Genomic DNA, 24,842 nt, shown 5'->3' with positions numbered 1-24,842 from the left:
GCTGCATTTGATGGGCACTGATGAGGCTGCATTTGGTTGGCAGTGATGAGGCTGCATCAATGCATTGATCTCTTGTATCATATCCGCAGTCTCTGAACATCTCTCGTATCAAGTCTGCAGTCTCTTACCATCTCCTGTCTGGGGGCTCTGTCTAACAGACTCTCTAACAGATGCCCTCTCTGTGTCCATTAGAGAAACCCCCCTCCAGTTCCCATTAGAGTACTCTGCTTCTCTTACCATAATTTGTTTATTATTAAGAGATCTCTGGAGGGTCCCGGGGTAAGGAAGAATACTTAGGGGAGCATCTCTGTGTTTGAGCCGTTGCCATAGAAACATTTGTAAAGGGGAGGAGTTAGTAAGATGACCATGCCCATGTGGGGGCGCCAGAAAAATTTCTGCACCCAGGCGTCTGTGACCCTAGGATCGGCCCTGTCACTGGGTTTACACTGTTGTGTGGAGCGGGTCATAGCAGGGGATCCAGTGTGTCCCAGTTCTATGTTTCAGGGATGAAATCAGGCCCAAATTATTGGCTGAATTCTGAATTCTGATCTGAAACAGACCAGAAAACGCACAGGACTCCTCTGCAAACCGCTCTGCAGCCACCCCACAGCTGTGTGAACATTGAGAGCCAGTTACGCTCTCCTGACATACAAATTGGATGCAGAAAAACCCACATCCAATTCGCATTAGTGTGAACCCAGTCTTGAAAGGGGCTGCTCTGCAACTGCAAGCCAAACACTTGGCTCACAGTTGCAGCGTGGTCTCGCAATGTAAAATTACCATTCAGCAATTTTAAAAAGTATAACAAAATACAGGTGTCAGGAAGCACCGTAGCAAGGGTATGATTTCTGTCATGGTTGCAAAACAGCATTGTGACCATGGCATTTTAGCAGAAATGCAATTTGATATTTTTGGGGGGCCCTATCAGGTAGGCTGTACGGGGCCCTGTAATTTCTAACAGCAGCACTGCATACAATATATTCTAGCTGGGGTTTAGTGCCTTCTAAGGAGCAAATAAAGTTGGAAAAGACGCTGAGCAACGTTCAGAGAGCACTGTTGGACTGCCTGTAAGGCCTCCTCCCATTGCTCCTCCTCAAATGCCCCTACATCTCTTTCCCAGCAAAAAGTTACACTCATGGGGTGGTCTCTTAGAAAACGAATCAGTAGCATAGAATAGCAATGTGATATAAATCCCCTATAGGTATTTACCTTGTTCATGAAATTAAACACTGGATAGGGCGATTGCACGCAGAGGTCAACTCCCCTTTGTGCCGTCACCGCATGTTGAAGCTGCATATAGTAAAACTGCATCCAATTAGGGAGATGAAACATATCTCTTAGTTCAGAGAATGTACACAACACCCCATCGGAAAAAAATATGACGTCAATGTGTAATCTCATACTGTTTTCACATAGCACAGTACTGTAACATAGCTATCTCCGAATAACGAATCCCAAATAGGACTGAACCTAGTAAATCATGTAACCTGTTCTAACTGCCTGACCTTATTCCAAGTTTTTTGCATGAGAGTGTATGTGGGGAAAAGTTTTTTCGACTTGCTGAATATCAGCACCTCCAGACCACTCACCACCTCCTCTGAGCCTACTGTGTGCGTCAGTAATCTAATATAAGGGTCTTTATTGCCATCCCCTGTTTCCATGGTGGGGCGCATGGCTCGTGCTATATGTTGCATTTGTGATGCTAAATTGTAAAGCCATGAATTGGGCAGAGCAAAACCACCAAGATCCTTGGGCCGCTGAAATTGCTCTAATTTCACCCTGGAGTTTTTGTACAGCCAGAGAAGGTAGTGAAAGATTTTGTTTTAAGGATGAACACTTTTAGAGATATAACTACCCGGTTAGTTAGGCAGGATATACAATAATTGGGGCATGAGGATCATCTTTAATTGGTTGGTCGGGTCCTACTAGAGACATTTTAAGTCTAGACCATACCTTTACCTTAACCCGAAATCTGGAAAGAAGAGGTGTTAGGTTAAAGCAGAGATAATCCAGAGGGTTGGAGGTTATCTGAATGCCCAGATACCTAAAATTAAGGGAAATGGGTATATTGGCCATCACTAAAGAGGAGGAATCTGGAGCTTTATCTAATGGCATAAGGGAAGACTTGGACCAATTAATGACCAGTCATGAATAGAATCCGAATTCAGTAATTACTGCCATGGCCTCTTTAAGGGAGAGGGTGGTGTCCCCCAACAATAGCATAGTGTCATCTGCATATAACATGATTTTTTCATGAAGAGTTGCATATTTAAAGCCACTTATATTTGGATTTGATCTAATAAGTGCTGCTAAAGGCTCAATTGCAATTGCGAAGAGGAGTGGGGACAGAGGGCATCCCTGCCTAGTACACCTATACAGGTCAAAACTGTGGGACATTTTTCCCGCCTCCCTAATAACCGCCTTAGGGGCTTGATAGAGGAATTGGACCCAGGAGATATACCCCTGCCCGAATTCAAACTTGTGCATTATAGCCCACAGATTCTCCCACTCAATGCTGTCAAACGCTTTATCAAGAGATAACAGCGCCCTATCTCCCCCATTATCAGCCCGAGACTGTAGATTGAGAAACAATCTGCGTAGATAATTAATTGCCTAAAAGTCTACTTTAAAGTTTCTCTAAAACACAAACCAAAAATAAGATATTGCTGTTTCCTAGTCCTTGCGTGGTGGCTGCATTTGTTTCATTTTATCAAGATTCTTATGCTTTGTTTCACCCGGGAATTCTTCAAATAATGCATTTCCGTCCCTGGATGACTACGTCACTTCTCAACTGTATCTATAGAGGGACTCTTGGTTGTCACCTTTGGCTGCCCTCCTGATGTGAACTACACACACGTCTGTAAATCTTCCTTTCCATTACATTGAGAACAGAGCTATTGGTAGTTTACACTTTACAGAAGATAGTGAAGAAGGAAGATATTCCTTGCTGCAGCTAACAGGAAGTGAGTGACAGGCACACTGCATTTCTGGCAGGAATTTCTGTATTTGCTGAAAATGTTCTTAGCTTGAAAAAAAAAAAAAAACAAGGACAACCATTTCATCTAATGACTGTAAGCTGCATTATAATGCATTTTTGTTGCCGGTATAGGTATCGCTTAAAAACACCGAACATGCACAGCCACATCACACTTAAACAAACCATTGAACAGTAGGACCTTTTCTAGTTAATATAACTACAGTACATGCTCTCTACATAAATAATTTATAAATGTTTTTATACTGTATATGCAATCAATGGGAAAGGGGGAAGAATTATTGATTGGTTGATGGGGGGAGAGTTTAACTGGGTTCGGCAAGGCACATCACATGTGCTCTAGCTATTGTTTGCTGTTTTTGCTACTACTGTTGCTGTGCTTGTGGACTCAATCTCAAAATTTTACCCATACTTTCTCCAGACACGTGCAGTATCAAATATGATTGTCCATTACAATAGCAGCTTAGCAACCTCCGACGCAGAGAGATCACTTATGTTCATGCAATGGGGACAGTTCGTAGATCATGACATTACTCTCTCTCCCGATACCCCAGCAAGATCAGCATTCTATGAAGGGGTGGACTGCGAAACCAGCTGTGCTCGGGCACATCCCTGTTTTCCTCTGAAGGTAAGGGTAATGGTCAAAACCTGGGACTGGAATAAGGTTTGCTTACATTTATTTATCCAACAATAGTCACATACCACTACTCTGAATATAAACTCCCCTTCTCCATTCTCACTTTCTCATACTTCTGCATCCTGGACTTATCATGAGCCTCTTCTCTGGGGGTTCTTCAGTACATGCCATTCAGCAGCACTCTCCAACCCCTGAAAGTTTCAACCACTTTAGGCAAGCATAAAGCCCCGTACACACGCATCGAAAATTGGCAGGGAATTTTCATCTTTTATGATGTGCACACGTTTTTGATTAAAGCTTGCTACGATCTGCAAGATGTCATTTGGATTAAGGCATTGTCTACCAACACTGCTGAGATTGGAGGTTATATCTGTCTCGCCATAAATGGATCAGTTATAGAGATCGCACTGTCATTGCTTAGACTAGGGAAGCAGAACAGCACACTGACAGAACAGCAAGGCAAAGCCCCTCACTTTCACTAAACATTGGACAGCAGCCCACATGCTAAAATGGATTTTTTTTAGCACACAGTTTGGTGTGAACAAGCTGTTAGGGATGAGCAGAAGCTCACAGTTTAATTTACTGAGCTGCTTAAGTGAAATTTGCTTGAAAAAAGTTTGACTCAATTTTTTTCATATTTAGAGTGTGCATGTCTTTAAAGACTGTATCTAGGATATTTAAAGTGATTGTAAAGTCTCTTTTTTTTTTTTTTTTTTCAATAACAAACATGTTATACTTACCTGCTCTGTGCTGTGGATTTGCACAGAGTCGCACCTCTTCTCGGGTCCCTCTTCACTGCTCCTGGCCCCTCCCTCCTGTCGAGTGCCCCCACAGCAAGCAGCTTGCTATGGGGCACCCGAGTCGAGCTGCATCTCCGTGTATCCATTTAGACACTGAGCTGTGGTCAGCCCTGCCCCCTCTCTCTCCTGATTGGCTAACTGACTTTGATAGCAGCGGGAGCCAATGGCGCCACTGCTGTGTCTTGGCAAATCAGGAGGGAGAGATGGCCAGATGGCCAGATGACCAAGGGACTTTTTGGACATCGGGGATACAGATGGGGCTCAGGTAAGTATTAGGGGGGCTGAGCGGGATTGCTGCACACAGAAGGAGTTTTATCTTCATGCATAGAATGCCTTTACAATCCCACCATTTTGTTCTTTGTGTTCTGTCTTTTTCCCTTTTCTGTGTGCACCTGATTGTTATTTGTATATTTGATATAGATATATATATAGATATATGTCTATATATATAGATAGATATAAATAGATATATATATATCTATATATCTACTTGGTATTGCATATTTTTTAACTGTCTGTTTTCTTTCTGTGAAAAAAAAATAAACACTAAGGTCCACGAGGGGCAATTTTGTGGAACAAGAATGGTTCCAGCAGTGGTGTATTAAGGCTTTGTGCTGCCCCTGGCCTGACTAAACTTATGCACCCTCTAATTTAAATATGACCCACCCTTCCAGTTTAAGACCTGCCCTGAAATTTTCCAGTTGGGACACTAGTTGTGAGAGCCTTAGGGAGGGGGTTCAATTGGATTCCCTTAATTTGCAGAGATTTTCTCTCACTTTCTGTTTGGCTATGGGGCAGGAAATAAAGGGAAATCTCCACACTGGGACAGCCTGTGGTGGTAATGAGGGACACTGTAACTTGTGTGGCAGTGATCAGGGACACTAACTGGTGTAGCAGTGATTAGGCAAATTATGACTGGTGGGGCAGTGATCAGGGACACTGTAACTAGTGTGGCAGTAATTGGGCAAATTATGACTGGTATGACAGTGATCAAGGGACACTGTGACTCATACAGTAGTAATTAGGGACATCTACTGGCTGGTGGTGATTAGGATAAAAAGACAAGGCGCCTCTAAGTGCAGTAGGCTCTGAGTATTTATTAGGTTAAAAGTATAAAAGCACTCACATTTGGTAAATATGTCATGGGCATAGCAAAGATCTGTCTGGAGTCTTCCTATCCGCTGTGCTGAATGGTTGCAATGGGGACATCCGGTGATGCGTCCTTTCGTCTGTGTCTCAGCCTGGTCGGCATGAGATTTCCTGAAGGCAGGGTGTGGACGCAGCGGCCGCAGTGGTCGGCAGGAAATCTCATGCCGACCAGGCTGAGACACAGACGAAAGGACGCATCTACAGGAAGCGGATCACCGGATGTCCCCATTGCAACCACTCAGCACAGCGGATAGGAAGACTCTAGACAGATCTTTGCTATGCCCATGTCACATTTACCAAATGTGAGTGCTTTTATACTTTTAACCTAATAAATACTCAGAGCCTACTGCACTTAGAGGCGCCTTGTCTTTTTATCTTTATCACTTTCAGAGCAGCTTCTCCTCTCCAGTGCTGCCGAAGTGCAGTGTCTCACCTAAAGCCTGCTGTATTCCATGGAAGCGCCCATACAACAAACCCTTTTTCTCTGGTGGTGATTAGGGACACTGACTCATGCAGCAGTGAATAGGGATACTGAATGGTAGAACTGGTTTGGTGGCATTGTACTGCTGTACCACACTGACAATGCACCTGTTTTGTTTACAGTATGTCTTCTGGTCTTGAAAAGCTATGAACTTCTAGTCTTCCCTGAAAAGAGTTAACAGTGGACAGTGCAGTCTCAATCAAATCAGTGTATGAGCCTAGAAATGGGAGGGGGAGGGGAGAGGGAGCAGGAGGGAGGAGCAGGTGACTGCCCTACCATCCTAGGCTATGGAGCTGTGGGTTTCTATTGATGCACACACTATAGGGAGACACAACTGTAGTCCCTGAATACAAAAGTGGCCTTATAGGATACTGCAAAAGAAAGAGGCCACCCTGAAACAGGAAATCTAGGTTAGCAGTCGTGGCACCAGCTTAAACTGTAACATAGGCAAGGATTATAGGCTAAAGAAGCTACATAATCAGTAAGTAAGTACTTCAGCTGCTGAAAGCGTTTAAAAAACTGAGGGGTTTAAAGTATATGTGAACCCATACCTTATGAAAGAACTCATCCAGTTTAAAACAGAAATGCAAGGCTAAAACATATATAAATACTGTATATATAAAGGGCTTAGAAACTGGGGGTAGAGACTAGAGACTGCAGAGGGCAAGTCAGCAAGAGGCAGAGAAGATGTGCAAGGGGTGGTGTCAGCATAAGTCTGACCACTAGAGTACAGGCAGGTTGTGCTCCCTAGTAGAATGCAGTAGGAAAACTGACCATGCTGGGATGAGTTTGTTTCCATGTCCAGCATGGTTCGGTTTGAAAAAGGAAAGTGGGGCGAATGGAAGTATTACCAGGCATTTCACACAAAGAAAGCAATGTAAAGAGAACAGGAAACTTTTTAACACAAGTACATGAAGTGTAAAAGATTGGCGTTAGTCGCCAACAGTACCTGCGCAAGGAAAAAAAGGTGAGCAACACTCAAAAAGTGTGTATTAAATTTGTACAGTGCAATATATAAAAGTGCATAAAAGTTATATGTTGGTATATTACCAAAAAGGGGGCTGCAAAAAAAAAAAACGTGAAAACGTATAAATGAAATAAACTACACCTGAAGTGTACAATGATGTCCTCACCTATAGTGCACTAAATATAAATATAAACATAATATAATGTGAGTCCATGAACAACATAATCAAATTATTGAGTACAATGTGCATCCACAAATCATATAAAGTGAATGATAAATTAGTGAATAAAGTCCCATACACCAACACAGAACTAAAATGGTCTTTAACCTCCCTGGCGGTATGATTATGTCAGGAATTCTGTACCAAAAGCGGTACAATTTTTTTCATGGAAATTTGGCGTTATGTATTATAGGCCTGCAATTCTTAGTAATTACTGACTTAAACCTGACCAAAACAAGACTCTAGTAGACATCCCAGATGTGATAAATTTGAAACACAAACGCATGAATTATAATCTAATCAATAATATAATTGTATTATATAATATATAATATAATATATATATATATATATATATATATATATTATATTATTGATTAGATTATAATTCATGCATTATATATATATATATATATATGTGTGTGTGTGTGTATATATATATATATATATATATATATATATGTGTTTATATATATATATATATATATATATATATATATGTGTGTATATATATATATATATATATAAAATGTGTATATATATATATATATATATATATATAATATAAATGTTATGTGTTTGTGTTTTGTGCAACGTTCAACGTTTGAATTTCCCTCCCTAGCTCCGCTCCCATGCAGCATTGCGGAACTAGGAAGTCATCAGACCGACGGACGAGCGGCGGGGACCTCGGCTGGCGGTCACAGCAATGAGAGATCATCGCTGGATCGCCAGGAGAAGGTAAGACACACCGCTGCGCGCTCTGCACATCTACCCCGAGCGTGACTCGGGGATACCAATAACAGCATGGAAAATCCACCCCGAGTCACGCTCGGGGATACTGTTAGGCAGGTTAAAGGACTTCTTCCAAATATATATATATATATATATATATATATATATATATATATATATATATATATATATAGGCTCTTCAATCCCTTCACCACATGGACACCCAGTGTGTGGGATTGCTTACCAGAAGGCACCGACCCCTTGATTATAGGAGGTCAGTGCGAGCAGAGTTGTGCACAATATAGAGATTCAGAATCCAGAATCGCTTGCACTGACCCCCTATAATCAAGGGGTCGGTGCCTTCTGGTAAGCAATCCCACACACTGGGTGTCCATGTGGTGAAGGGATTGAAGAGCCTATATATATATAGATGTGGAAGAAGTCATCCTTTAAATACTGCACCATTTTAGTTCTGTGTTGGTGTATGGGACTTTATTAACTAATTTATCATTCACTTTATATGATTTGTGGATGCACATTGTACTCAATTATTTGATTATGTTGTTCATGGACTCACATTATATTATGTTTATATTTATATTTAGTGCACTATAGGTGAGCGTAGCATTGTACATTTCAGGAGTAGTTTATTTCAACACAAGTACATGCCACAACATACACAGATCAGGAATATGGAATGTTGAAAAAACACACTTTAACCACTTGCTGACCGCCCCATGCATATTTACATGTACGTAATTATGCGCACGCGGTCTCGTGGGCATGCGGGCACCACTGGTGATCAGACATGGTGCGAGCCAGACCGCGGGAGGAGCAGGCTCAATTGCCACTGGCCTCCCGCGATTATCGGGGTAACAGACAGATGTAAACAAAGCAGGCGGCTCCCCTGTCAGACAGGCACAGTGAGATAGTGTGTCTCAGCTAAGCTGAAACACCGATCTCTGTGTACCTGTCACAGAGCCCCCCCCCCCCCCCCCCCACAGTTAGTAAGCACAATTAGGCTCACACTTAACCCCTTGATCACCCCCAGTATTAACCCCTTCTCTGCCAGTGTCATTTCTACAGTAACAATGCATATTATTTAGCACTGATCACTGTATTGGTGTCACTAGTCCCCAAAAAGTGTTACTAAAGCCCCGTACACACGTACCGATTGTCGGCCGTAAATATTCGGCCGACGACCGATCGGCCGATTGTAGGCTTGTTAGTATGATGCTTCCGACAGCCGACAGCGCATTTTCGGCCGAACAGAATCTGTCGTGCAAGCATTAAAATTTTTGTTGGCCAACACCAGAACGGCCGATTGTTCGCCAGTCAGTACAGATTTCGGCCAACAGACAGCAGATTTGCAAGACTGGGCATGCTCAAAAAAGAAAAAAGACAAGGAAAGTTAACCATCACATGACATCACTTCTGCAGTCGGCTGTTGTTGGCCGACAAAATTTGTGTGCAGTCTTTTGCAGTTTTCAACAGAAACGACAGCCCTGGACAAAAGACGGCCGATCGTTCGGCCGACGATCGGTACGTGTGTATGGGGCATTAGTGTCAGATTTGTCTCAGTCCTGCTAAAAATTGCTGATCGCCGCCATTAAAAAATAAAATAAAAAGTCCAAAAATCTATCAGTAGTTTGTAAACGCTATAACTTTTGCGCAAACCAATTAACATATGCTTTTTGGGATTTTTTTTTTTTTACCAAAAATATGTAGCAGAATACAAATTGGCCTAAACTGATAAAAAAAATTAGATTTTTTACATTTTTTTATTGGGAATGTTTTATAGCAGAAAAAAAAAAAAATTTGCGTTTTTTTTTTTCAAAATTGTTGCAGTTTTTTTGTTTATAGCAAAAAAATCTAAAAACCGCAGAGGTGATCAAATACCACCAAAATAAAGCTCTATTTGTGGGGAAATAAAGGATATCAATTGTATTTGGGTACAGTGTCGCACAACTGCGCAATTGTTAGCTAAAGTGACGCAGTGCCGAATCGCAAAAATGGCCTGGTCATTAAGGGGGTAAAACCTTCCGGAGCTGAAGTGGTTAAAGAGAAGTGTGGGTTTTAATTTTTTTCATCATCATCCTATACCTTGTGAGCTGCTAGTACATATAAATCTTTCCAGCCCTCTGAGAAGTGCACCCTTTCTATTAAATCAAGGTAAATACCTGTGGGAGTGGCTACAGTTTTCTCTAGATTCTCAAGCCAATGATCTTGTCGGGATGCACCCCTTTTTCTCCTCCTCTGTTTGATTGATGTCAGCTCTGTGCTGCCTGCTCACTCCCAAGACTTAACACATCACAGCTGCTCTCCCCCTTTCTCCTCCTCACACAGCACACAGCTGAAATCAGTTCTCTTATAGACAGCCTCTATCTGCAGACTGTGTAGCTGGATTCTATACTGTACAGCAGTTTTTATCTCAGAGCTTCACAGGTCAGAACTGCAGCATTGTAGGCAGTGTGAAGATAGATGCTGTCTGTAGGAGAATCGGTCTGAGCGCAGTATGGGAATGTGAGAAGGAGGTCAAAGGATCCATGGAGGATGGGGGGCACAACTAAAATCTGGGAGGGACACAGCCGGCGGGGACTCTTTTTGTGCTGCCACCCTAGGCCTGGGCCTTGTTGGCCTAGACCAAGATACAGCGTTGGGTTTCAGGATAGTTGAAAAGCACTTCTCTAACCCTAAGAGATTTTTTTTTAAAGCCCACTGCACCCTAAATTAAAAAAGATTCCACTTTCATTTCACCTTTCCTTCGATGTGATTACCAAGAGTCTTCATTTTGCTCATCCTTCATACTCATTACTTTGAACAATGCCATCAGACATGATGACAGTTATAGGTGAATTAATGTAAGTCCTAACGCCAGTTTTCTGGCAGTATGGCTTTTTAAAATGCTATGCACCGAATTCAGAAATTACGTAAAACTCGTTTGCAAATAAGAGATAAGTTCATGAGGTGATATATACTGTACTTTGTTGGACATAACCCATTGTAAACCAGCACATTTTTAATAGTAAGGTAATTCCTGTAGTTATTTAGGCCTGTAGATAAACACTGCCACATTTAGGCTGCAGTGCTCATCTGCTGTGCAAAAAATGTAATAGTGCAACTTTCAGATACAGTTACAATATTAAAAATAATAATAGGTTAAATATAAAACTGAAAAACTTTATTTTTTTAATGTTTGTGTTTATGTCAGTCTATGAGATAAAGAAAACAGGTTTATTTAAAGTTATCTGAGTCCTCTTTAGATCCAGCACTGTGCCCGTCTGCAGCAACTCTGGTCTCTCTCCCTGCTTTCAGAGGACAGACTGAGAGTAGCAGGAGCCATAGTTTCCTTCTGCTATCAGTCAAATCCAGTGAGGAGGGGGTGGGGGTGGGGGCGTGGCCGAGCCATGCTGTGTGTGTGTGCATCTATGGATGGACACATCTTGGGAGTGGCCCACAGGAGGAGTAGAAAATGCCAGAAGGGGGCCCTAGAAGAGAAAGTAAGGGGCCGTTTTGTGCAATATCCTTGCACAGAGCAGATACCGTATATAACCGAGTATAAGCCGAGTTTTTCAGCACATTTTTTGTGATGAAAAAGTCCCCCTTGGCTTAAATTCGAGTCATAAAAAATAAATAAAAATGTCTGCGGCTGGCCCGACATGCACACTTTCCCGAGCTTCCCCGAGCGGTGGCAGCAGGAACAGGTAAGTGAGACTCCTGCACAGCTGCACTGCCTGCCATTATGCAGGGCTGCAGGCATACTACAGAAGATGCAGTACTGCATCTCCTGTAGTATGCCCGCAGCCCTGCATTCTCTTGTACTATGCCCACAGCCCTGCATTCTCCTGTACCATGCCCACAGCCCTGCATTCTCCTGTACCATGCCCACAGCCCCTGCATTCTTCTGTACCATGCCTGCAGCACTGCATTCTCCTGTACCATGCCCGCAGCCCTGCATTCTCCTGTACCATGCCCGCAGCCCCTGCACCATGCCCGCAGCCCCTGCACCATGCCCTCAGCCCCTGTTTGGGGTCTCGTGGTGGTCCAGTTGGGTCTAGTAGCTGCTGCATTTCCTACCCTAGGCTTATACTCGAGTCAATCATTTTTCCCATTTGTTTTGTGGTAAAATTAGGGGCCTCGGCTTATATTCGGGTCGGCTTATACTCGAGTATACACGGTAAGTATAGCATCTTTTTTTATTTTTGGGGAAAAAAGTGAGCCTTTAGTATCACTTTAAACAGTGTACCAAAATAACGTATAAAGTGAATACTTTACGTATCACTTATCACTTATAAAGTGATGCTAAAGTCTCGTTTTATTTAGTTAAAAATAACAAACATGTGATATTTACTTGTTCCGTGTAGTGGTTTTGGACAGAGCAGCCCGGATTCTCCTCTTCTCGGGGCCCTCGTCATTGCTCCTAGCCCCTCGCTCCTGTTGAGTGCCCCCACAGCAAACAGCTTGCTATGGGGGCACCCAAGTAAGCCGCAACTCCGTGTATTCCTTCAGACACGGAGCCATGACCAGGCCCCGCCCCCTTTCTCTCCTCATTGGCTGACTGACTTTGGCTGAAAGTAGCGGGAGCTAATGGCACTGAACTGCTGTCTCAGCCAATGAGGAGGGGAGTCCCAGGCAGGCGAGACACTTTGGCAACTTTGCTGGATCTAGATGGACCTATAGATAAGTATTAGGGGGCTGAGGGGGGCTGCTGCAAAGAAAAGGCTTTTTATCTTAAAGGAGTTTTAAAGGCAGAAGGTTTTTTTTATCCTAATGCATTCTAAGTGAAGCAGCCTCCCCAGCACCCCCTAATACTTACCTGAGCCCCATCTCTGTCAAGCGATGTCCACGAGTTCCTCGACTGTCCGGGACTCTCAATCAGGAGAGAGAGGGGGTGGTGCTAAACCAAAGCTCCGTGTCTGAATGAACATACAGAGCTGTAGCTCAGCTCGGGTGCCCCCATAGTAGGCTGCTTGCTGTGGGGATACTCAACAGAATGGAGGGGCCAGGAGCAGCGAAGAGGGACCTGAGAAGAGGAGGATACGGGCTGCTCTGTGCAAAACCAGGTAAGGTAAGTATAACATATTTTGTTATTAAAAAAAAAAAATAGAATGCATTAGGATAAAGAAAACCTTCTGCCTTTACAACCACTTTAAGTGTGCAAATTAGTTTGAGTTGCAAAATTTGGCATAGGCATCTAGGCATCAATTGCCTTTGGTCACATAAGGATTAATATAACACTAGCAAAATAAAGTGCAATTCAGAGAATGGCCACTATTTTAAAAGTGTGGCATAGTGTAATCCTGTAAATACCCAGGAGAAAAACAAAGTTTGCAATAGTAAAAAGAAATACTACTAAATGTTTTTGTAGATAGATGTGCTTGTTATAGTACAAAGTATAGTAACACTGTATTCTGTTTGCAGATTCCAGCAAATGACCCTTCTAGAAATAAGAGTGATTGTATTCCTCTTTTTCGTTCAGCACCTGTGTGCAATCTGGTCACTCCTTTACGGGAGCAAATGAATATTCGGACAGCGTTTATTGATGGAAGCCAAGTGTATGGAAGTTACATATCTATTGCTAATAAGCTTCGTAACACTACCAGCAATCTAGGGCTATTGGCTATTAACCAGAATTACACAGACAATGGCCGATCGTTTCTCCCATTTAGTGAAAATAATGGAGACATATGTATCACCACAAACCCATCAGCTGGAATTCCTTGTTTCTTGGCAGGTGGGTTTAAAGCAGCTCTTCAGTCATTTTTTCATCTTTCCATCTATTAAATCCTCTGCCCTTGTTGTTTTAACTTTGGATAGTAAAACATTTTTTTTCTGCCAGTAAATACCTTATACAGCCCACTGACTCTTTCTTGTCTGGTCATTAGCCTAGGCCAGGGGTCTTCAAACTATGACCCTCCAGTTGTTCGGAAACTACAATTCCCATTGCCTAGTCATGTCTGTGAATGTCAGAGTTTTACAATGCCTCATGGGATGTGTAGTTCCGCAACAGCTGGAGGGCTGTAGTTTGAGGTTCCCTGGCCTAAGCTAATGACATCATGCACAGCTCTCTGTCTCTCTCACTCTTGTGAGAGTTTGCCAGCAAGGGAGGAGGGATGAGTCATAGGAAAGCCAATGAGAGCTGCAGAGCTGGAGGGGCTGGATGAGGGCATGGCTAACAGGAGACTGCAGAGATCTATGTGTATTCATCCAGAGAGGAGAAATGTGCAGACAAGCAGTGGTGTGAGTGTGTGTCTGTCTGTGTATCTGTGTAAATCGAGGAAGTGAACCGGCAGCAGCTTTAGCTGCCCACAGTTAAAATGGCTGCAGCCAGACTTAGTGGAGGAAGATTTCTGCAGCATATTTGGCAAGTACAGAATCACAGTATATATAAAAAAATATGCAAAGTGATTGAAGGGAAGCTTCAGACTGGCATAGATGTTTTTATTACAAATTATGTGAGCAGACGGCAGTTCCTCTTTAATAATACTTAATATTTTTGTTGCCACTGTTACATCATTTTTATCTGGTAATAGTTCACTGCCTTTACATCCATGTTCAATAAGATCACCTTTAGACTACACAAAACACACTGAAGATATGTGCACACAAGAATAAAGCAGCAAATCAAGGAGAAAAAAGTACACCATCCGGGATTTCCATTTTTGCTTTTCATCTTCATGAACATTAACATTTCAATAAATTTCAAGGTCTTTCCCATCTGAACACTGCTGTACGCTACAGCTTTGACTCTTCTACTGTAACTGCATTTATACAATATTTTAGTGGGAAGTAGATATTCTGTTTCTATTGCACAACTATTATTTTTATGGTTGTTCAAAGGTTAGATAAAAAGAGAATAGAACGTAAAAAGTTGACTAAATTCCTAAGCATCAATAAAAATGAAAATTAAAAATCTAATAACTAAGGAATTTTCCAGTATAAATATGATAATTACAAGCAATTATATTATGTATTACCAGTGGTGGCTGGTCCATAATGGCTGCAAGGGCGCTGCTCCCCCACATTTTCCAAAGTTATTTTGCATAATCATAGAATGATTTATTTTTAAATAACTGATAATATGACTAATATTTTTTTACCATCCTAAAGTTAAAAAATGTTAGTCATATTATAATTTATTTTTAAATCAATAGTTTGTGTGTGTGCACTGTGCAGAGTGCTGGACTAATGTGTTCCTTTTAGGTCTATAATTTTTGTAAAAGCATGTGATTAGAGCCTGAGGCTCTAATTGGCTTGTTTTAGTATGTCATCAGGGAGAAGATCTCTGCGCCTCGAACCCTCCCACTTGTGACTTAGGCGAATAGTGAATCAATATTCGCCATTGCGTCATTTCCAGTTTCTGGCTTCTGCAGGCTGAAGATTTGGAAACCGGAAAGAAGGCCGGGTTAACACGAAAGCTGTGGAGGGGAGCCGAATCAGGGGAGCCATGACCGTGGTGAGTGCGGACCTGGAGGAGTTTGTTTATGCTCCCTAACATTTTTTAGAACTAGCCACCACTGTGTATTATATAAGGCAGATCTATCACAATTCATCATAGATTACTTGAGATCCTCTCTGTATCTTTCTGTTTATCTTGGCATCACACTGTAGTGTGCTGATCAGTGATTTTCAGTGCTGGCATCTGGGCAGTGTGGTTTAGGTGTGGCATTAGTAGCATTCAGCACCCTTGTTTCAAGTGCAGGATAAGGTAAGTATATAACAGAATGTAGACCACACAACAAGGATCTCAGTGGCACCAGAGCAAGTCAGTGGTGGTCAACTTTCTTGATATGGGGGGCCTCAAGTGCAGACCTCAAGGGCCGCAACATAAAATTACAGTTTTTGTATGTCATCGTCAGACAGCAGATACACAACAGTATACAGTCAAAGACTACAAGTGAGACTCAGAGAATGCATACATGGCACAAGAGATGGTCAGAGACTGCGGACCTGATACAAGAGATGGTGAGAGACTGCAGACATGATACAAGAAATGGGGAGAGACTTTAAACAGCATACAAGAGATGATCAGGACTGGGGAAAAGCTGCAGCAGACTGTGAACATACTATAGGAGTTGCTGGAGACTGGGGACAACCATTGAATGAAGACATATTTCATGAGACTGCTATAACAGAGCAATAGGAAAAAACAAATTAGTGTCTGCAGGGACGCCAAGAGCCATACAAAAAGTGTTATGAGCACCTCCTGGGCGGCAGTTTGGGAACCAGGAAAGTAAGTATATGCCAAAGCTGCTTGGAAGAAAATCATTGCCCACTAAAGGTAAGTGTATCATAACTGCATTAACACTTTAACCCCTTCGCGCTTAAGAGTAAAACAAATTTTAATGCCTAAGCACAATTTTACTACTTTGACATGTGTTAGTAAAACTGTACATACCATCACAACTACTTTGTGCATCCAGGTGGATTATTCCATGTTTTTTTTTTCAGGACAAATTGGGCTTTTATTAAGCGGTATATGGTAATAGATATCTCCTTATTCTAATTTTTTTTTTAATTCTACAGCCCCAAAAATACTGACCTTGACCATTGATCCTCATCCAAACACCAACCCTGTCACTGACCTGGATCAAACATTGATCTAGGTATTTATTTAAAATTTTTTTTTTTTATCATTATTATTATTATTAGTAGTAGTAGTAGTAGTATTTTTTTACACAGTTTTTTTTTTCTTTCTCTGCAAAGACAAAAGCCGATACAATGTATCTCTCTCCTCCATTCAGAGAGAGAAAACACAGGGACGGGTATCACAGTGACTGATCACTGTGATAGCCAATCAGAGGCTATCACAGCAATCAGGTGACATGGAATTTGGTTCCGGGTCCCGATTGTTAGTACAGGGCTCTTGGTGTGACCCTGGTCTCTGTGCTGATAGCACATCCAGCCCAAAATTAGATACGATAGATAGAAAAAAAAAAAAAAAGCCCAGTCCAGTGGGGCTGCATATTTGAATGCGCTCAAGGCCAAGGGGTTAATGAGGATATTGTCTATATATGACATATAGGGTTATATGCTATTTTAGACACTGTTTGGTGCAGTAACTATATCATGTTTGCAAAGCCTCAACAACATAAAGAATATGTAAACCCAGAATTTCATATACCTGTGTGTTTCTGCCAGCCCTTCTGCTTCCCTATTAATAACTGGCCACACTAGGCAGAAGAACACATCATGGTCAGTTCTTTAGCTATGCTGGGAACTCAGCCTGCTCTCCTCCAATGATCAAGCTTTACCTGACATCCCCCATCCACACACACACACACACACACACAGCCTTTTACTAGGAAGTTCAGTGCACTGGTGCTTGTCCTCCCTCAGCTCTTATACAGCTGAGAAAAGAGGAAATGTGATCACTTATAAAAAAAAGGGGGAAAAAGGGTATTTATACATTTTTTATAGCTTTACACAAATGTTTTGCCTTTTTTTTTGCCTTTTATTTATATTTTAAACTGTTTTAAAAGGTGATCGTTTACAATTCACTTAGCATTTTATCAGACTCTCCTAATTCATTTTATCTTTGACAGGAGATTCTCGGGTGAATGAACAGCTTGGTCTTACAACATTCCACACACTCTTTCTTCGGGAACATAACCACATTGCAAAACAGCTTAATCAATTAAACTCTCATTGGTCTGGGGATAAGATATTCAACGAGACCCGCAAGATCGTAGGGGGCATTGTACAGGTGTGTAACTTTAATGGACCTCAATTATCAAAGCATATGATAAATGACCTGCACATTTCTTCCCATAGCCACTAGATAAGTTTAGAAGTGAACCTTCAGTCTAAATCAATTACGTAAGTACATTCCGGTGCATTAAAAAAAGGCGTGTAAATTCGTACAGTTTGATTCTTTAGAAAATAGCCACAGTTTGAGTAGAACAGTCTGTCCCCTGCCGACAAGCTGCAGGTAAATACCCTTGCTTTTTGTGTGGAATCAATGGACTGCATGTTCCCTGCTGAGTCAGAAAAAGAGCTCTCCAATCAACAGGGAGTATGAGATTTTCTAATTGCAGAGCTACTTAGAGATATAGACCATTGCTTCATTCTACAGTACCAATCTCTAATGGAGGTGGGCCTTTTAAACCTCCAAAATGTCTTGGATTTTAAATACTGTACAATTTTTTGAATAAAAAAAAAATCTGGATTTCATATGCTCTGCTTTTTTGCTTCCCTTTTTGCATACCTAGTCTCTGCAGGAGTTGACTTTCACACCTCTCCTGGAAGAGCTGCCTAAGGCCCCTTTCACACTTGTGGACCATTCAGATCCGCCTGTCAGTTTTTCAGGCAGATCTGAACGGATGCCCCATGCATCTCTATGGGTCATCGGATGTCAGCAGGGACACGTCCGCTGACATCCGATCCTGTCCGTGTCCCTATTTTCCATCCGTCTGGCGGATCGGATGGGATCGGATGAGAACGGACAGGCGGTCCGATCTCATCCGATTCTCCCATAGAGAAGAGCGTGGACCTGACAGCTCTGTCTCCGCACACAGCGCGGAGACAGAGCTGCCATCCGCCGGCTCATTGGTGTATCGATCCCCCGCTGAGAAAAACGGAGTCCGCCAATGGAGCGGCAAGTGTAAAAGGGGCCTAAGGGTAATTTTTTCCTCTATGCTGCTTAACCACTTCGGCTCTCACACCTGTTCACCCCTTATGGACCAGAGCAATTTTCAAATTTCTGCTATGAGCCCGTTTATTCAGCGATAATTTTGTCATTACTTAAGAAAACAACATAATACATATATTGTTTTTTATTTTTAAGGACAAACAAGGCTTTCTGTTTGTGAATATTGTCCTGCAACAAAAATTTATTTTTGCAATCCTTAGACAATTAAGCGTAATAAAACTAAATAAAGGCACTTTTTTTTTTTTGAGCAGTTTTAGTTTAAAAATAAATAGTGTCACTGGATATAAAAAAAATTTGATTTATTTTGTAAAAGGTCCTCTTTAAAACAACACTAAAATTATGATTTTGGTACAAAGCTTAGCAAGGTTACTTACAAATTAAGTAAAGTAGATTTTTTAAATTTTGCAATTTTTCGGTGTTATACGTGTAAATATATGTAAAAGGTGTAAAAATATTAATAAACAAAGCAAACAAAAACAGAAAAAAAGTTTAAATATTAGTTAATAAAACAGAAAAAAATTATCAGGAAAATTATAGTTGAATGTAAAAGGAGAATACGGAGTTAATTAAAGCTGATTAGAGTAAAGGGTTAACTGACTTCATCTGCAGTTCAAGTTTATCCCTTTGATCTGTAGGTGAAAAAACAGATGTTTCATTGTAGCTTCCTGTATTCATGGCTGAGCAAAGTGGTTGATAAACATTGCTGGACTGCCTTTTTTTTTACAGCTCCTGCTGCCGACCGTCTCTGTGTACTCGACAATGCAGCTGTGAATAATCAGAGCTGAATTGCCGTGTACTGGGATGGGGTGATCCCATCAGCAGAGCAGAAGGACTGGATGTACTAGACGTGCCCTGTGTGTGCAATGATGACATTGTCTAGTATGCCCAGAATCTGCAACTGGTTAAGACCTTACTGAAAATATTCACTGTTATAAAAGATCCAGGACCTTACAGCCTTCTACTCATATATTAACTCCTGACAGGGGTTCTAATGCTTTCCCTGCAATGTTTTAAATTAATAGGATTATCAATAGATTGGTTTCACTAGCCACTTTATAATTGTTCTTCAAGACCTGAACACAACCACATTACTATATAAAATACAGTAATACAGTAACCAGCACTAGATACTGGCAAAGGACTGTTTTAGGCTACAGGAAAGCCTCCTCAGTCTTGTTATTTCACTTAGCCATAACAAAACCTCTCACCCTTTGTCAGGTCAGCGAGAGGTGCAGTAATAGTGGAAAAGCTGGGCTTAAACTGACAATAGTACCCAACAATGTCCAAAAAAGTTCAGACCTATTTCTTTGTGACAGGGTAGGCCCATACCTGAATAGACTCTGTCTTGTTCATCTGGGTGTTCACCAAACCCCTACACACAATGTACCCCAGGTACTTAGTCTTTTACATTGCAATGGCACATTTTTGTGGAATGATAGTAAACTTTTCCTTCTTTAGAGAGTCCAAGACAGCCTGCAGTCAGGTAAGATGGGACTAACAGTCTGTACTAATGATGGCAATGTTTTCCAAATACACCAAGGTGTATTTACGATGGGGGTGCAGAGTCTTTTTGCATCACTCTCTGAAAAGTAGCTGGGCAGAATACACCCCATTCTTTTATATTGGAAATTACCTTCTGGGGTGGAAAATGCAGTATTTTCTCTAGTTTCCTAAGTTAAAGGTATCTGCAGTAACCTTTGGTGCGGTCTAACGGGGTAATTATTGTGGCTGGTACCAGACTCTCTATCAGCTTGTCTACTCTGAGCATTGGATATGCATTTAACTTCGATACCTCGTTGAGTTTTCTGAAGTAATTTAAAAACTGCAAAGTTCCACTGAGATTCAGTACCAACACAATTGGGCTTGACCATTTGCTGTGTGATTTCTCAATTACATTGACTTCAAGCATTTTCTGAATTTCTTCCAACACTGCTTTCCTGTGTTCCTCAGGAATGTAAAAGGGTTTTACTCAGACCTTCACATTAGGTTCAGAAACAATGTCATGTTCATTTACCCTGGTAAGATCTGGAAGTCCTGAAAACATCTCACTATTCTTCTGTAAAAACTCTTTTACTTGCTGCATTTGTACCTTGGACAAGGAGGTGGAAACTGGGACTATGTTTGCCCCTACAGGGGGCTTAGAACTAGCATCAGCCAGGGCAGCTGTCTGTTCTTAACAGATTTGTGTGGTAGGTTTGGTATGGCTGTTGCTTCCCAGGTTGGTGTACTTTAACCACTTGCCGACTGCTCACAGTAATCCTACTGTGGCAGTGAGGCTCCCCTGGGTCCAGCGACGTAGATCTAGGATCTAGGCTCTAGGTTTAAACACAGCGGGAGTCGGACCGGAGGAGGAGAGGTGGCGATCGCCGCCTCCCTTCCCCGATCATCTGGGAAACTGTGAGAAGACCCGCCTTCTTATGTAAACAAAGCAGACGGATCTTCTCAGTGACAGACAGGAGGAGATCACCCGGATTCAGCATAGCTGAACCTGCGATCTTTGGCTGTGTCACAGAACCCCCCCACACGTCAGTAAGCATGAGGCATACATTTAACCTCTTGATCACCAACAGTGTTAACCCCTTCCCTGCCAGTGTCATTATTACAGTAGCAGTGCATATTGTTAGCACTGATTACTGTAGTAATGTCACTGGTCCCCCCAAAAGTGTCAAAAATGTCAGTCAGGGGTCCAATCTGTCCGCCGCAATGTCACAGTCCCGCAAAAAAACGCAGATCGCCGCCATTACTAGTAGAAAAAAAACAATAAAAATGACATAAATCTTTCCCGTAGTTAGTAAATGCGATAACTTTTGCGCAAACCAATCAAAATATGCTAATTGTGATTTTCTTTTACCAAAAAACTAATTGGCCTGAAATGTTAAAAAATTTAGATTTTACATTTTTTTTTTTTTGGGAATGTTATATAGCAGAATGTGAAAAATATTGTTTTTTTTTTTTCAAAATTGTCGCTCTTTTTTGTTTATAGCGGAAAAAAATAAAAATTGCGCAGGTGATCAAATACCACCAAAAGAAATCTCTATTTGTGGGGGAAAAAAGGACATCAATTTCATTTGGGTACAGCGTTGCATGACCGTGCAATTGTCCGTTAAAGTAACGCAGTGCCGAATCGCAAAATAGGGCCTGGTCAGGAAGGGGGTAAAATCTTCTGATCTTAAAGTGGTTAAATTTTACCTCACCAACTTTTTCTGCCACTTTGAATAGCCCCTGCAACCTGGCCAGGAACTTGCTTTTGACTTTGGGTACTGTCTAAGCTGGATTGTATGCCCATCTCTGTGCTACTTGTTCTTTCTGCAAATGCTATCCTCTCTCACATCTGGGTTAAATATATCACCACCGTCCTGTGTGGAGAAGATACATTTTCTTGGGTTTCTTTTACCAGTTCAAGCAACCCTAGTGGCCTTCACCCGTACTGTACCAACTAGAATGTGGAAAACCAGAGAATACTGTAAATCAGTCCTCTCTTCTTCGACCAGATTGCCCTGGATTCCCTCACCCTTCATGGGTGAGAACCCTTGAGTACTTGCAATCCAGGACAAACTCCCAGTGTCCTGTTCTATATATATCCTAAACACAAACTATTCCTAGCTATTTATCTATCATCTATCTATTAGGGATGTGGAATAAGGGAATAATAACCGCGCTAAAGGAACAAATAAATTGGGACAGCAGCAACTTCAAGTGTGACCACACCCTAATAAATATTATACATATAAGTCGCGCTAAATATATTAGATGGAGATGTGAAGTCCATAAAAGTCCAAAATTATATTATTGATAAATTCCAGGACCAAGCTCCCTTAAGGGTATGTGCTTACCAGATGAAGGTAAGGAAAAGGCAGTCTCGCTGCGTGGAAACTTGTCACCTTGACAGTAGATCCAAGCTTCTATGATCGATCAACTCAGTGGACATGGGATCATGAAAAGCAAAAAAGTACCGCAATAGCGTAAAACCCAACAAACAAATTGTGACTATCACCATAGGTGTGGGTAAATGAAATTGTGATGTGATATGACCTCCACCACAATAAATGAAATAATAAATCATGCAAAAATATGGGGAACTTAGGGTGAATAACCCCTACCAGAGAGGTTAAGGGTTGACGCCTTAAGTGATTAAATGTGTATCGGTTGGAGTAGCCTCTTACCAAACATAAAAATAATGACACAGTGAAGAAAACGTTGAAAAAAAGATAATCGTGCTGAACCACCACCAGCTGGATTCGCCTCTTACCCTGGATAGATATAGATTAGCCAAAGTGTACTAAACAAATCCAGTGTACCACTCAGGAGCCAGCAATATCACACCTGTGAGAGTTGCCTCTTACCACATATGAAGTTGTATCAAGCCTGTAGGGTAAACCAAGTGGCCAAAGACCGACCCCAAATTGAATCCAAGCCTGTATGTTTACGAATAACCAGGGGATCCGACCAGAGGTGTAGGTAACTGGGTCTCAGAAGTTTCAGCAATATAGGATATCACCACCATAAGAAGAAAGAAAGGGCTCCCATAGCGTAAAACCATAAAAGCATTTTATTCCATAAAAGCAAAAAAACTTACAAAGACCAGGAATGGGTGAGCAATGGAAGTTTCCGCCGGCCGGACGGCTCCGCTCGTCCGCACTCGTGGGTCGCAGTCAGATGACGTCAGTACGCCGTTGCCCTGACGACGTTTCGTCACAGATGACGTTTTCAAAGGTCTATCTATTAGGGATGATCGAATGGTTCGGGTCGACCATCGGTTCGGCCCGAACATTGGGTGTTTGAGGTTCGGCCGAATTTAGAACTTTTTGCCCAAAATGTTCGGAATTCAGCAACCAGAACCGCCCAAAATGCAATGCTTCAGGGAATGGGCTTTAAAAGCCCGTGATTGGACCAGAACCATTAGCAAAAGCCAATTGAGGGGGCAGGAGAATGCTAGGAATGTGATTGGAGTGACTAGGGGGTCCCTAGACCAATCATTAGTGAATACGCCCCCCAGTATATAAGATCGCCCCCGCCATATTCCTAGCATTGTTATACTGGACATGGAAGAGAGTGGAATGCTGTTCTGTTATTTTTACTTTAAAAGTGTCGTTTAGCTATTTTTAGTGTGAGGAAAGGGATATCTAGTGTAGTTAGAGTGCTCCTTTACACTTAAGTTAGCTTCAAAAATTGAGTTTCTGTAGGGAAAGTGTTAAGTGTAAGGGGACCGTAGTGTAGTGTAGGGTTAACTGGCAGTGACTGCTATGGCAGGGTGACAAAACCCTTCCATAGCAGGGTGACCGCTATAGAGAAATGATCTTTTCTCTGAATAGCTTCGGCACACCCATATGGCTTCTCACCAGCCAAGCATTTTTTATGCTGCAGGGGCTGCCACTGCCAGTGCTTTTTTGAGGACATGTTTGATGTCAGACATGACATCTGAACATGTGTAAAGGGGGTATATATAGACATATATGTCTGAATATATACCCCTAGACATATATAGGTGTGATAGTAGCAGAAATAAATGCTTACGCTAATGAAATCATTTACAGTAATATATTTCTGCTACTATCACACCTATATATGTCTAAGGGTATATATTCAGACATATATGTGTATATATACCCCCTATACACATGTTCAGATGTTTTGCCTGCCTCAAAAGAACCCAAAAAAATGCCAAAAAAACGCTAGCGTCAAAAAAAAAATGCCCAGGTGTGTTTTTGCTGGCATTTTTTGGGGGGTTTTGGAGGCAGGCAAAACATCTGAACTTGTGCACAGTACCACTATACACAAGTTCAGATGTTTTTCCTGACTGCAAAGAACTCAAAAAATGCCTTCTATTAAACCGGCAAGGTGTTACAGCAGCGAAGCAAACCCCCTGTCAGAAAGTTTTCTAATACAAACGATCTTTTTTTTTATAGTTCTGGACATGCTACAGAGCTGAAACTTCACATGTACACTTTTTAGACCCCCCAGATCTGAAATCCAAAGAATAAAAATCTAAAAGTCTCTTTTTTTTTTTTTTTAATTTTTTCAATAATTGGCTTTTTTATCAAAAATGACAATTTTTAAGAACTTTTTTTGTGTGATTTTGTGTCTGGGGGGTCTAAAAGGGTATACCTGTGAAGTTTCAGCTCTGTAGCATGTCCAGAACCATGAAAAAAAGATCATATAGGTGTTAAAGTTAAAGGAGGGTCCCGACCCACATCCCTGTTCTACTGAAAA

At 41.6% G+C, this 24,842-nt stretch overlaps 1 protein-coding gene across 1 annotated transcript in view; it reads left to right on the top strand.

The window, feature by feature from the left end:
• LOC309546038 (myeloperoxidase-like) overlaps window positions 1-24,842 on the top strand; it is a 165,557-nt gene that overhangs the window by 100,234 nt on the left and 40,481 nt on the right. The window contains exons 6-8 of the mRNA XM_082245517.1: window positions 3,417-3,623; window positions 13,403-13,715; window positions 17,527-17,687. Coding sequence (XP_082101643.1) covers window positions 3,417-3,623; window positions 13,403-13,715; window positions 17,527-17,687 — 681 coding nt within the window. The remainder of the gene's footprint in view (window positions 1-3,416; window positions 3,624-13,402; window positions 13,716-17,526; window positions 17,688-24,842) is intronic.

Source organism: Pelophylax lessonae (genome assembly GCF_965119305.1).
Source record: "Pelophylax lessonae genome assembly, chromosome: 2".
Lineage (NCBI taxonomy): Eukaryota > Metazoa > Chordata > Amphibia > Anura > Ranidae > Pelophylax > Pelophylax lessonae.
Note: the sequence above shows the minus strand (reverse complement) of the source record. Positions and strands in the feature narration are given on the sequence as shown.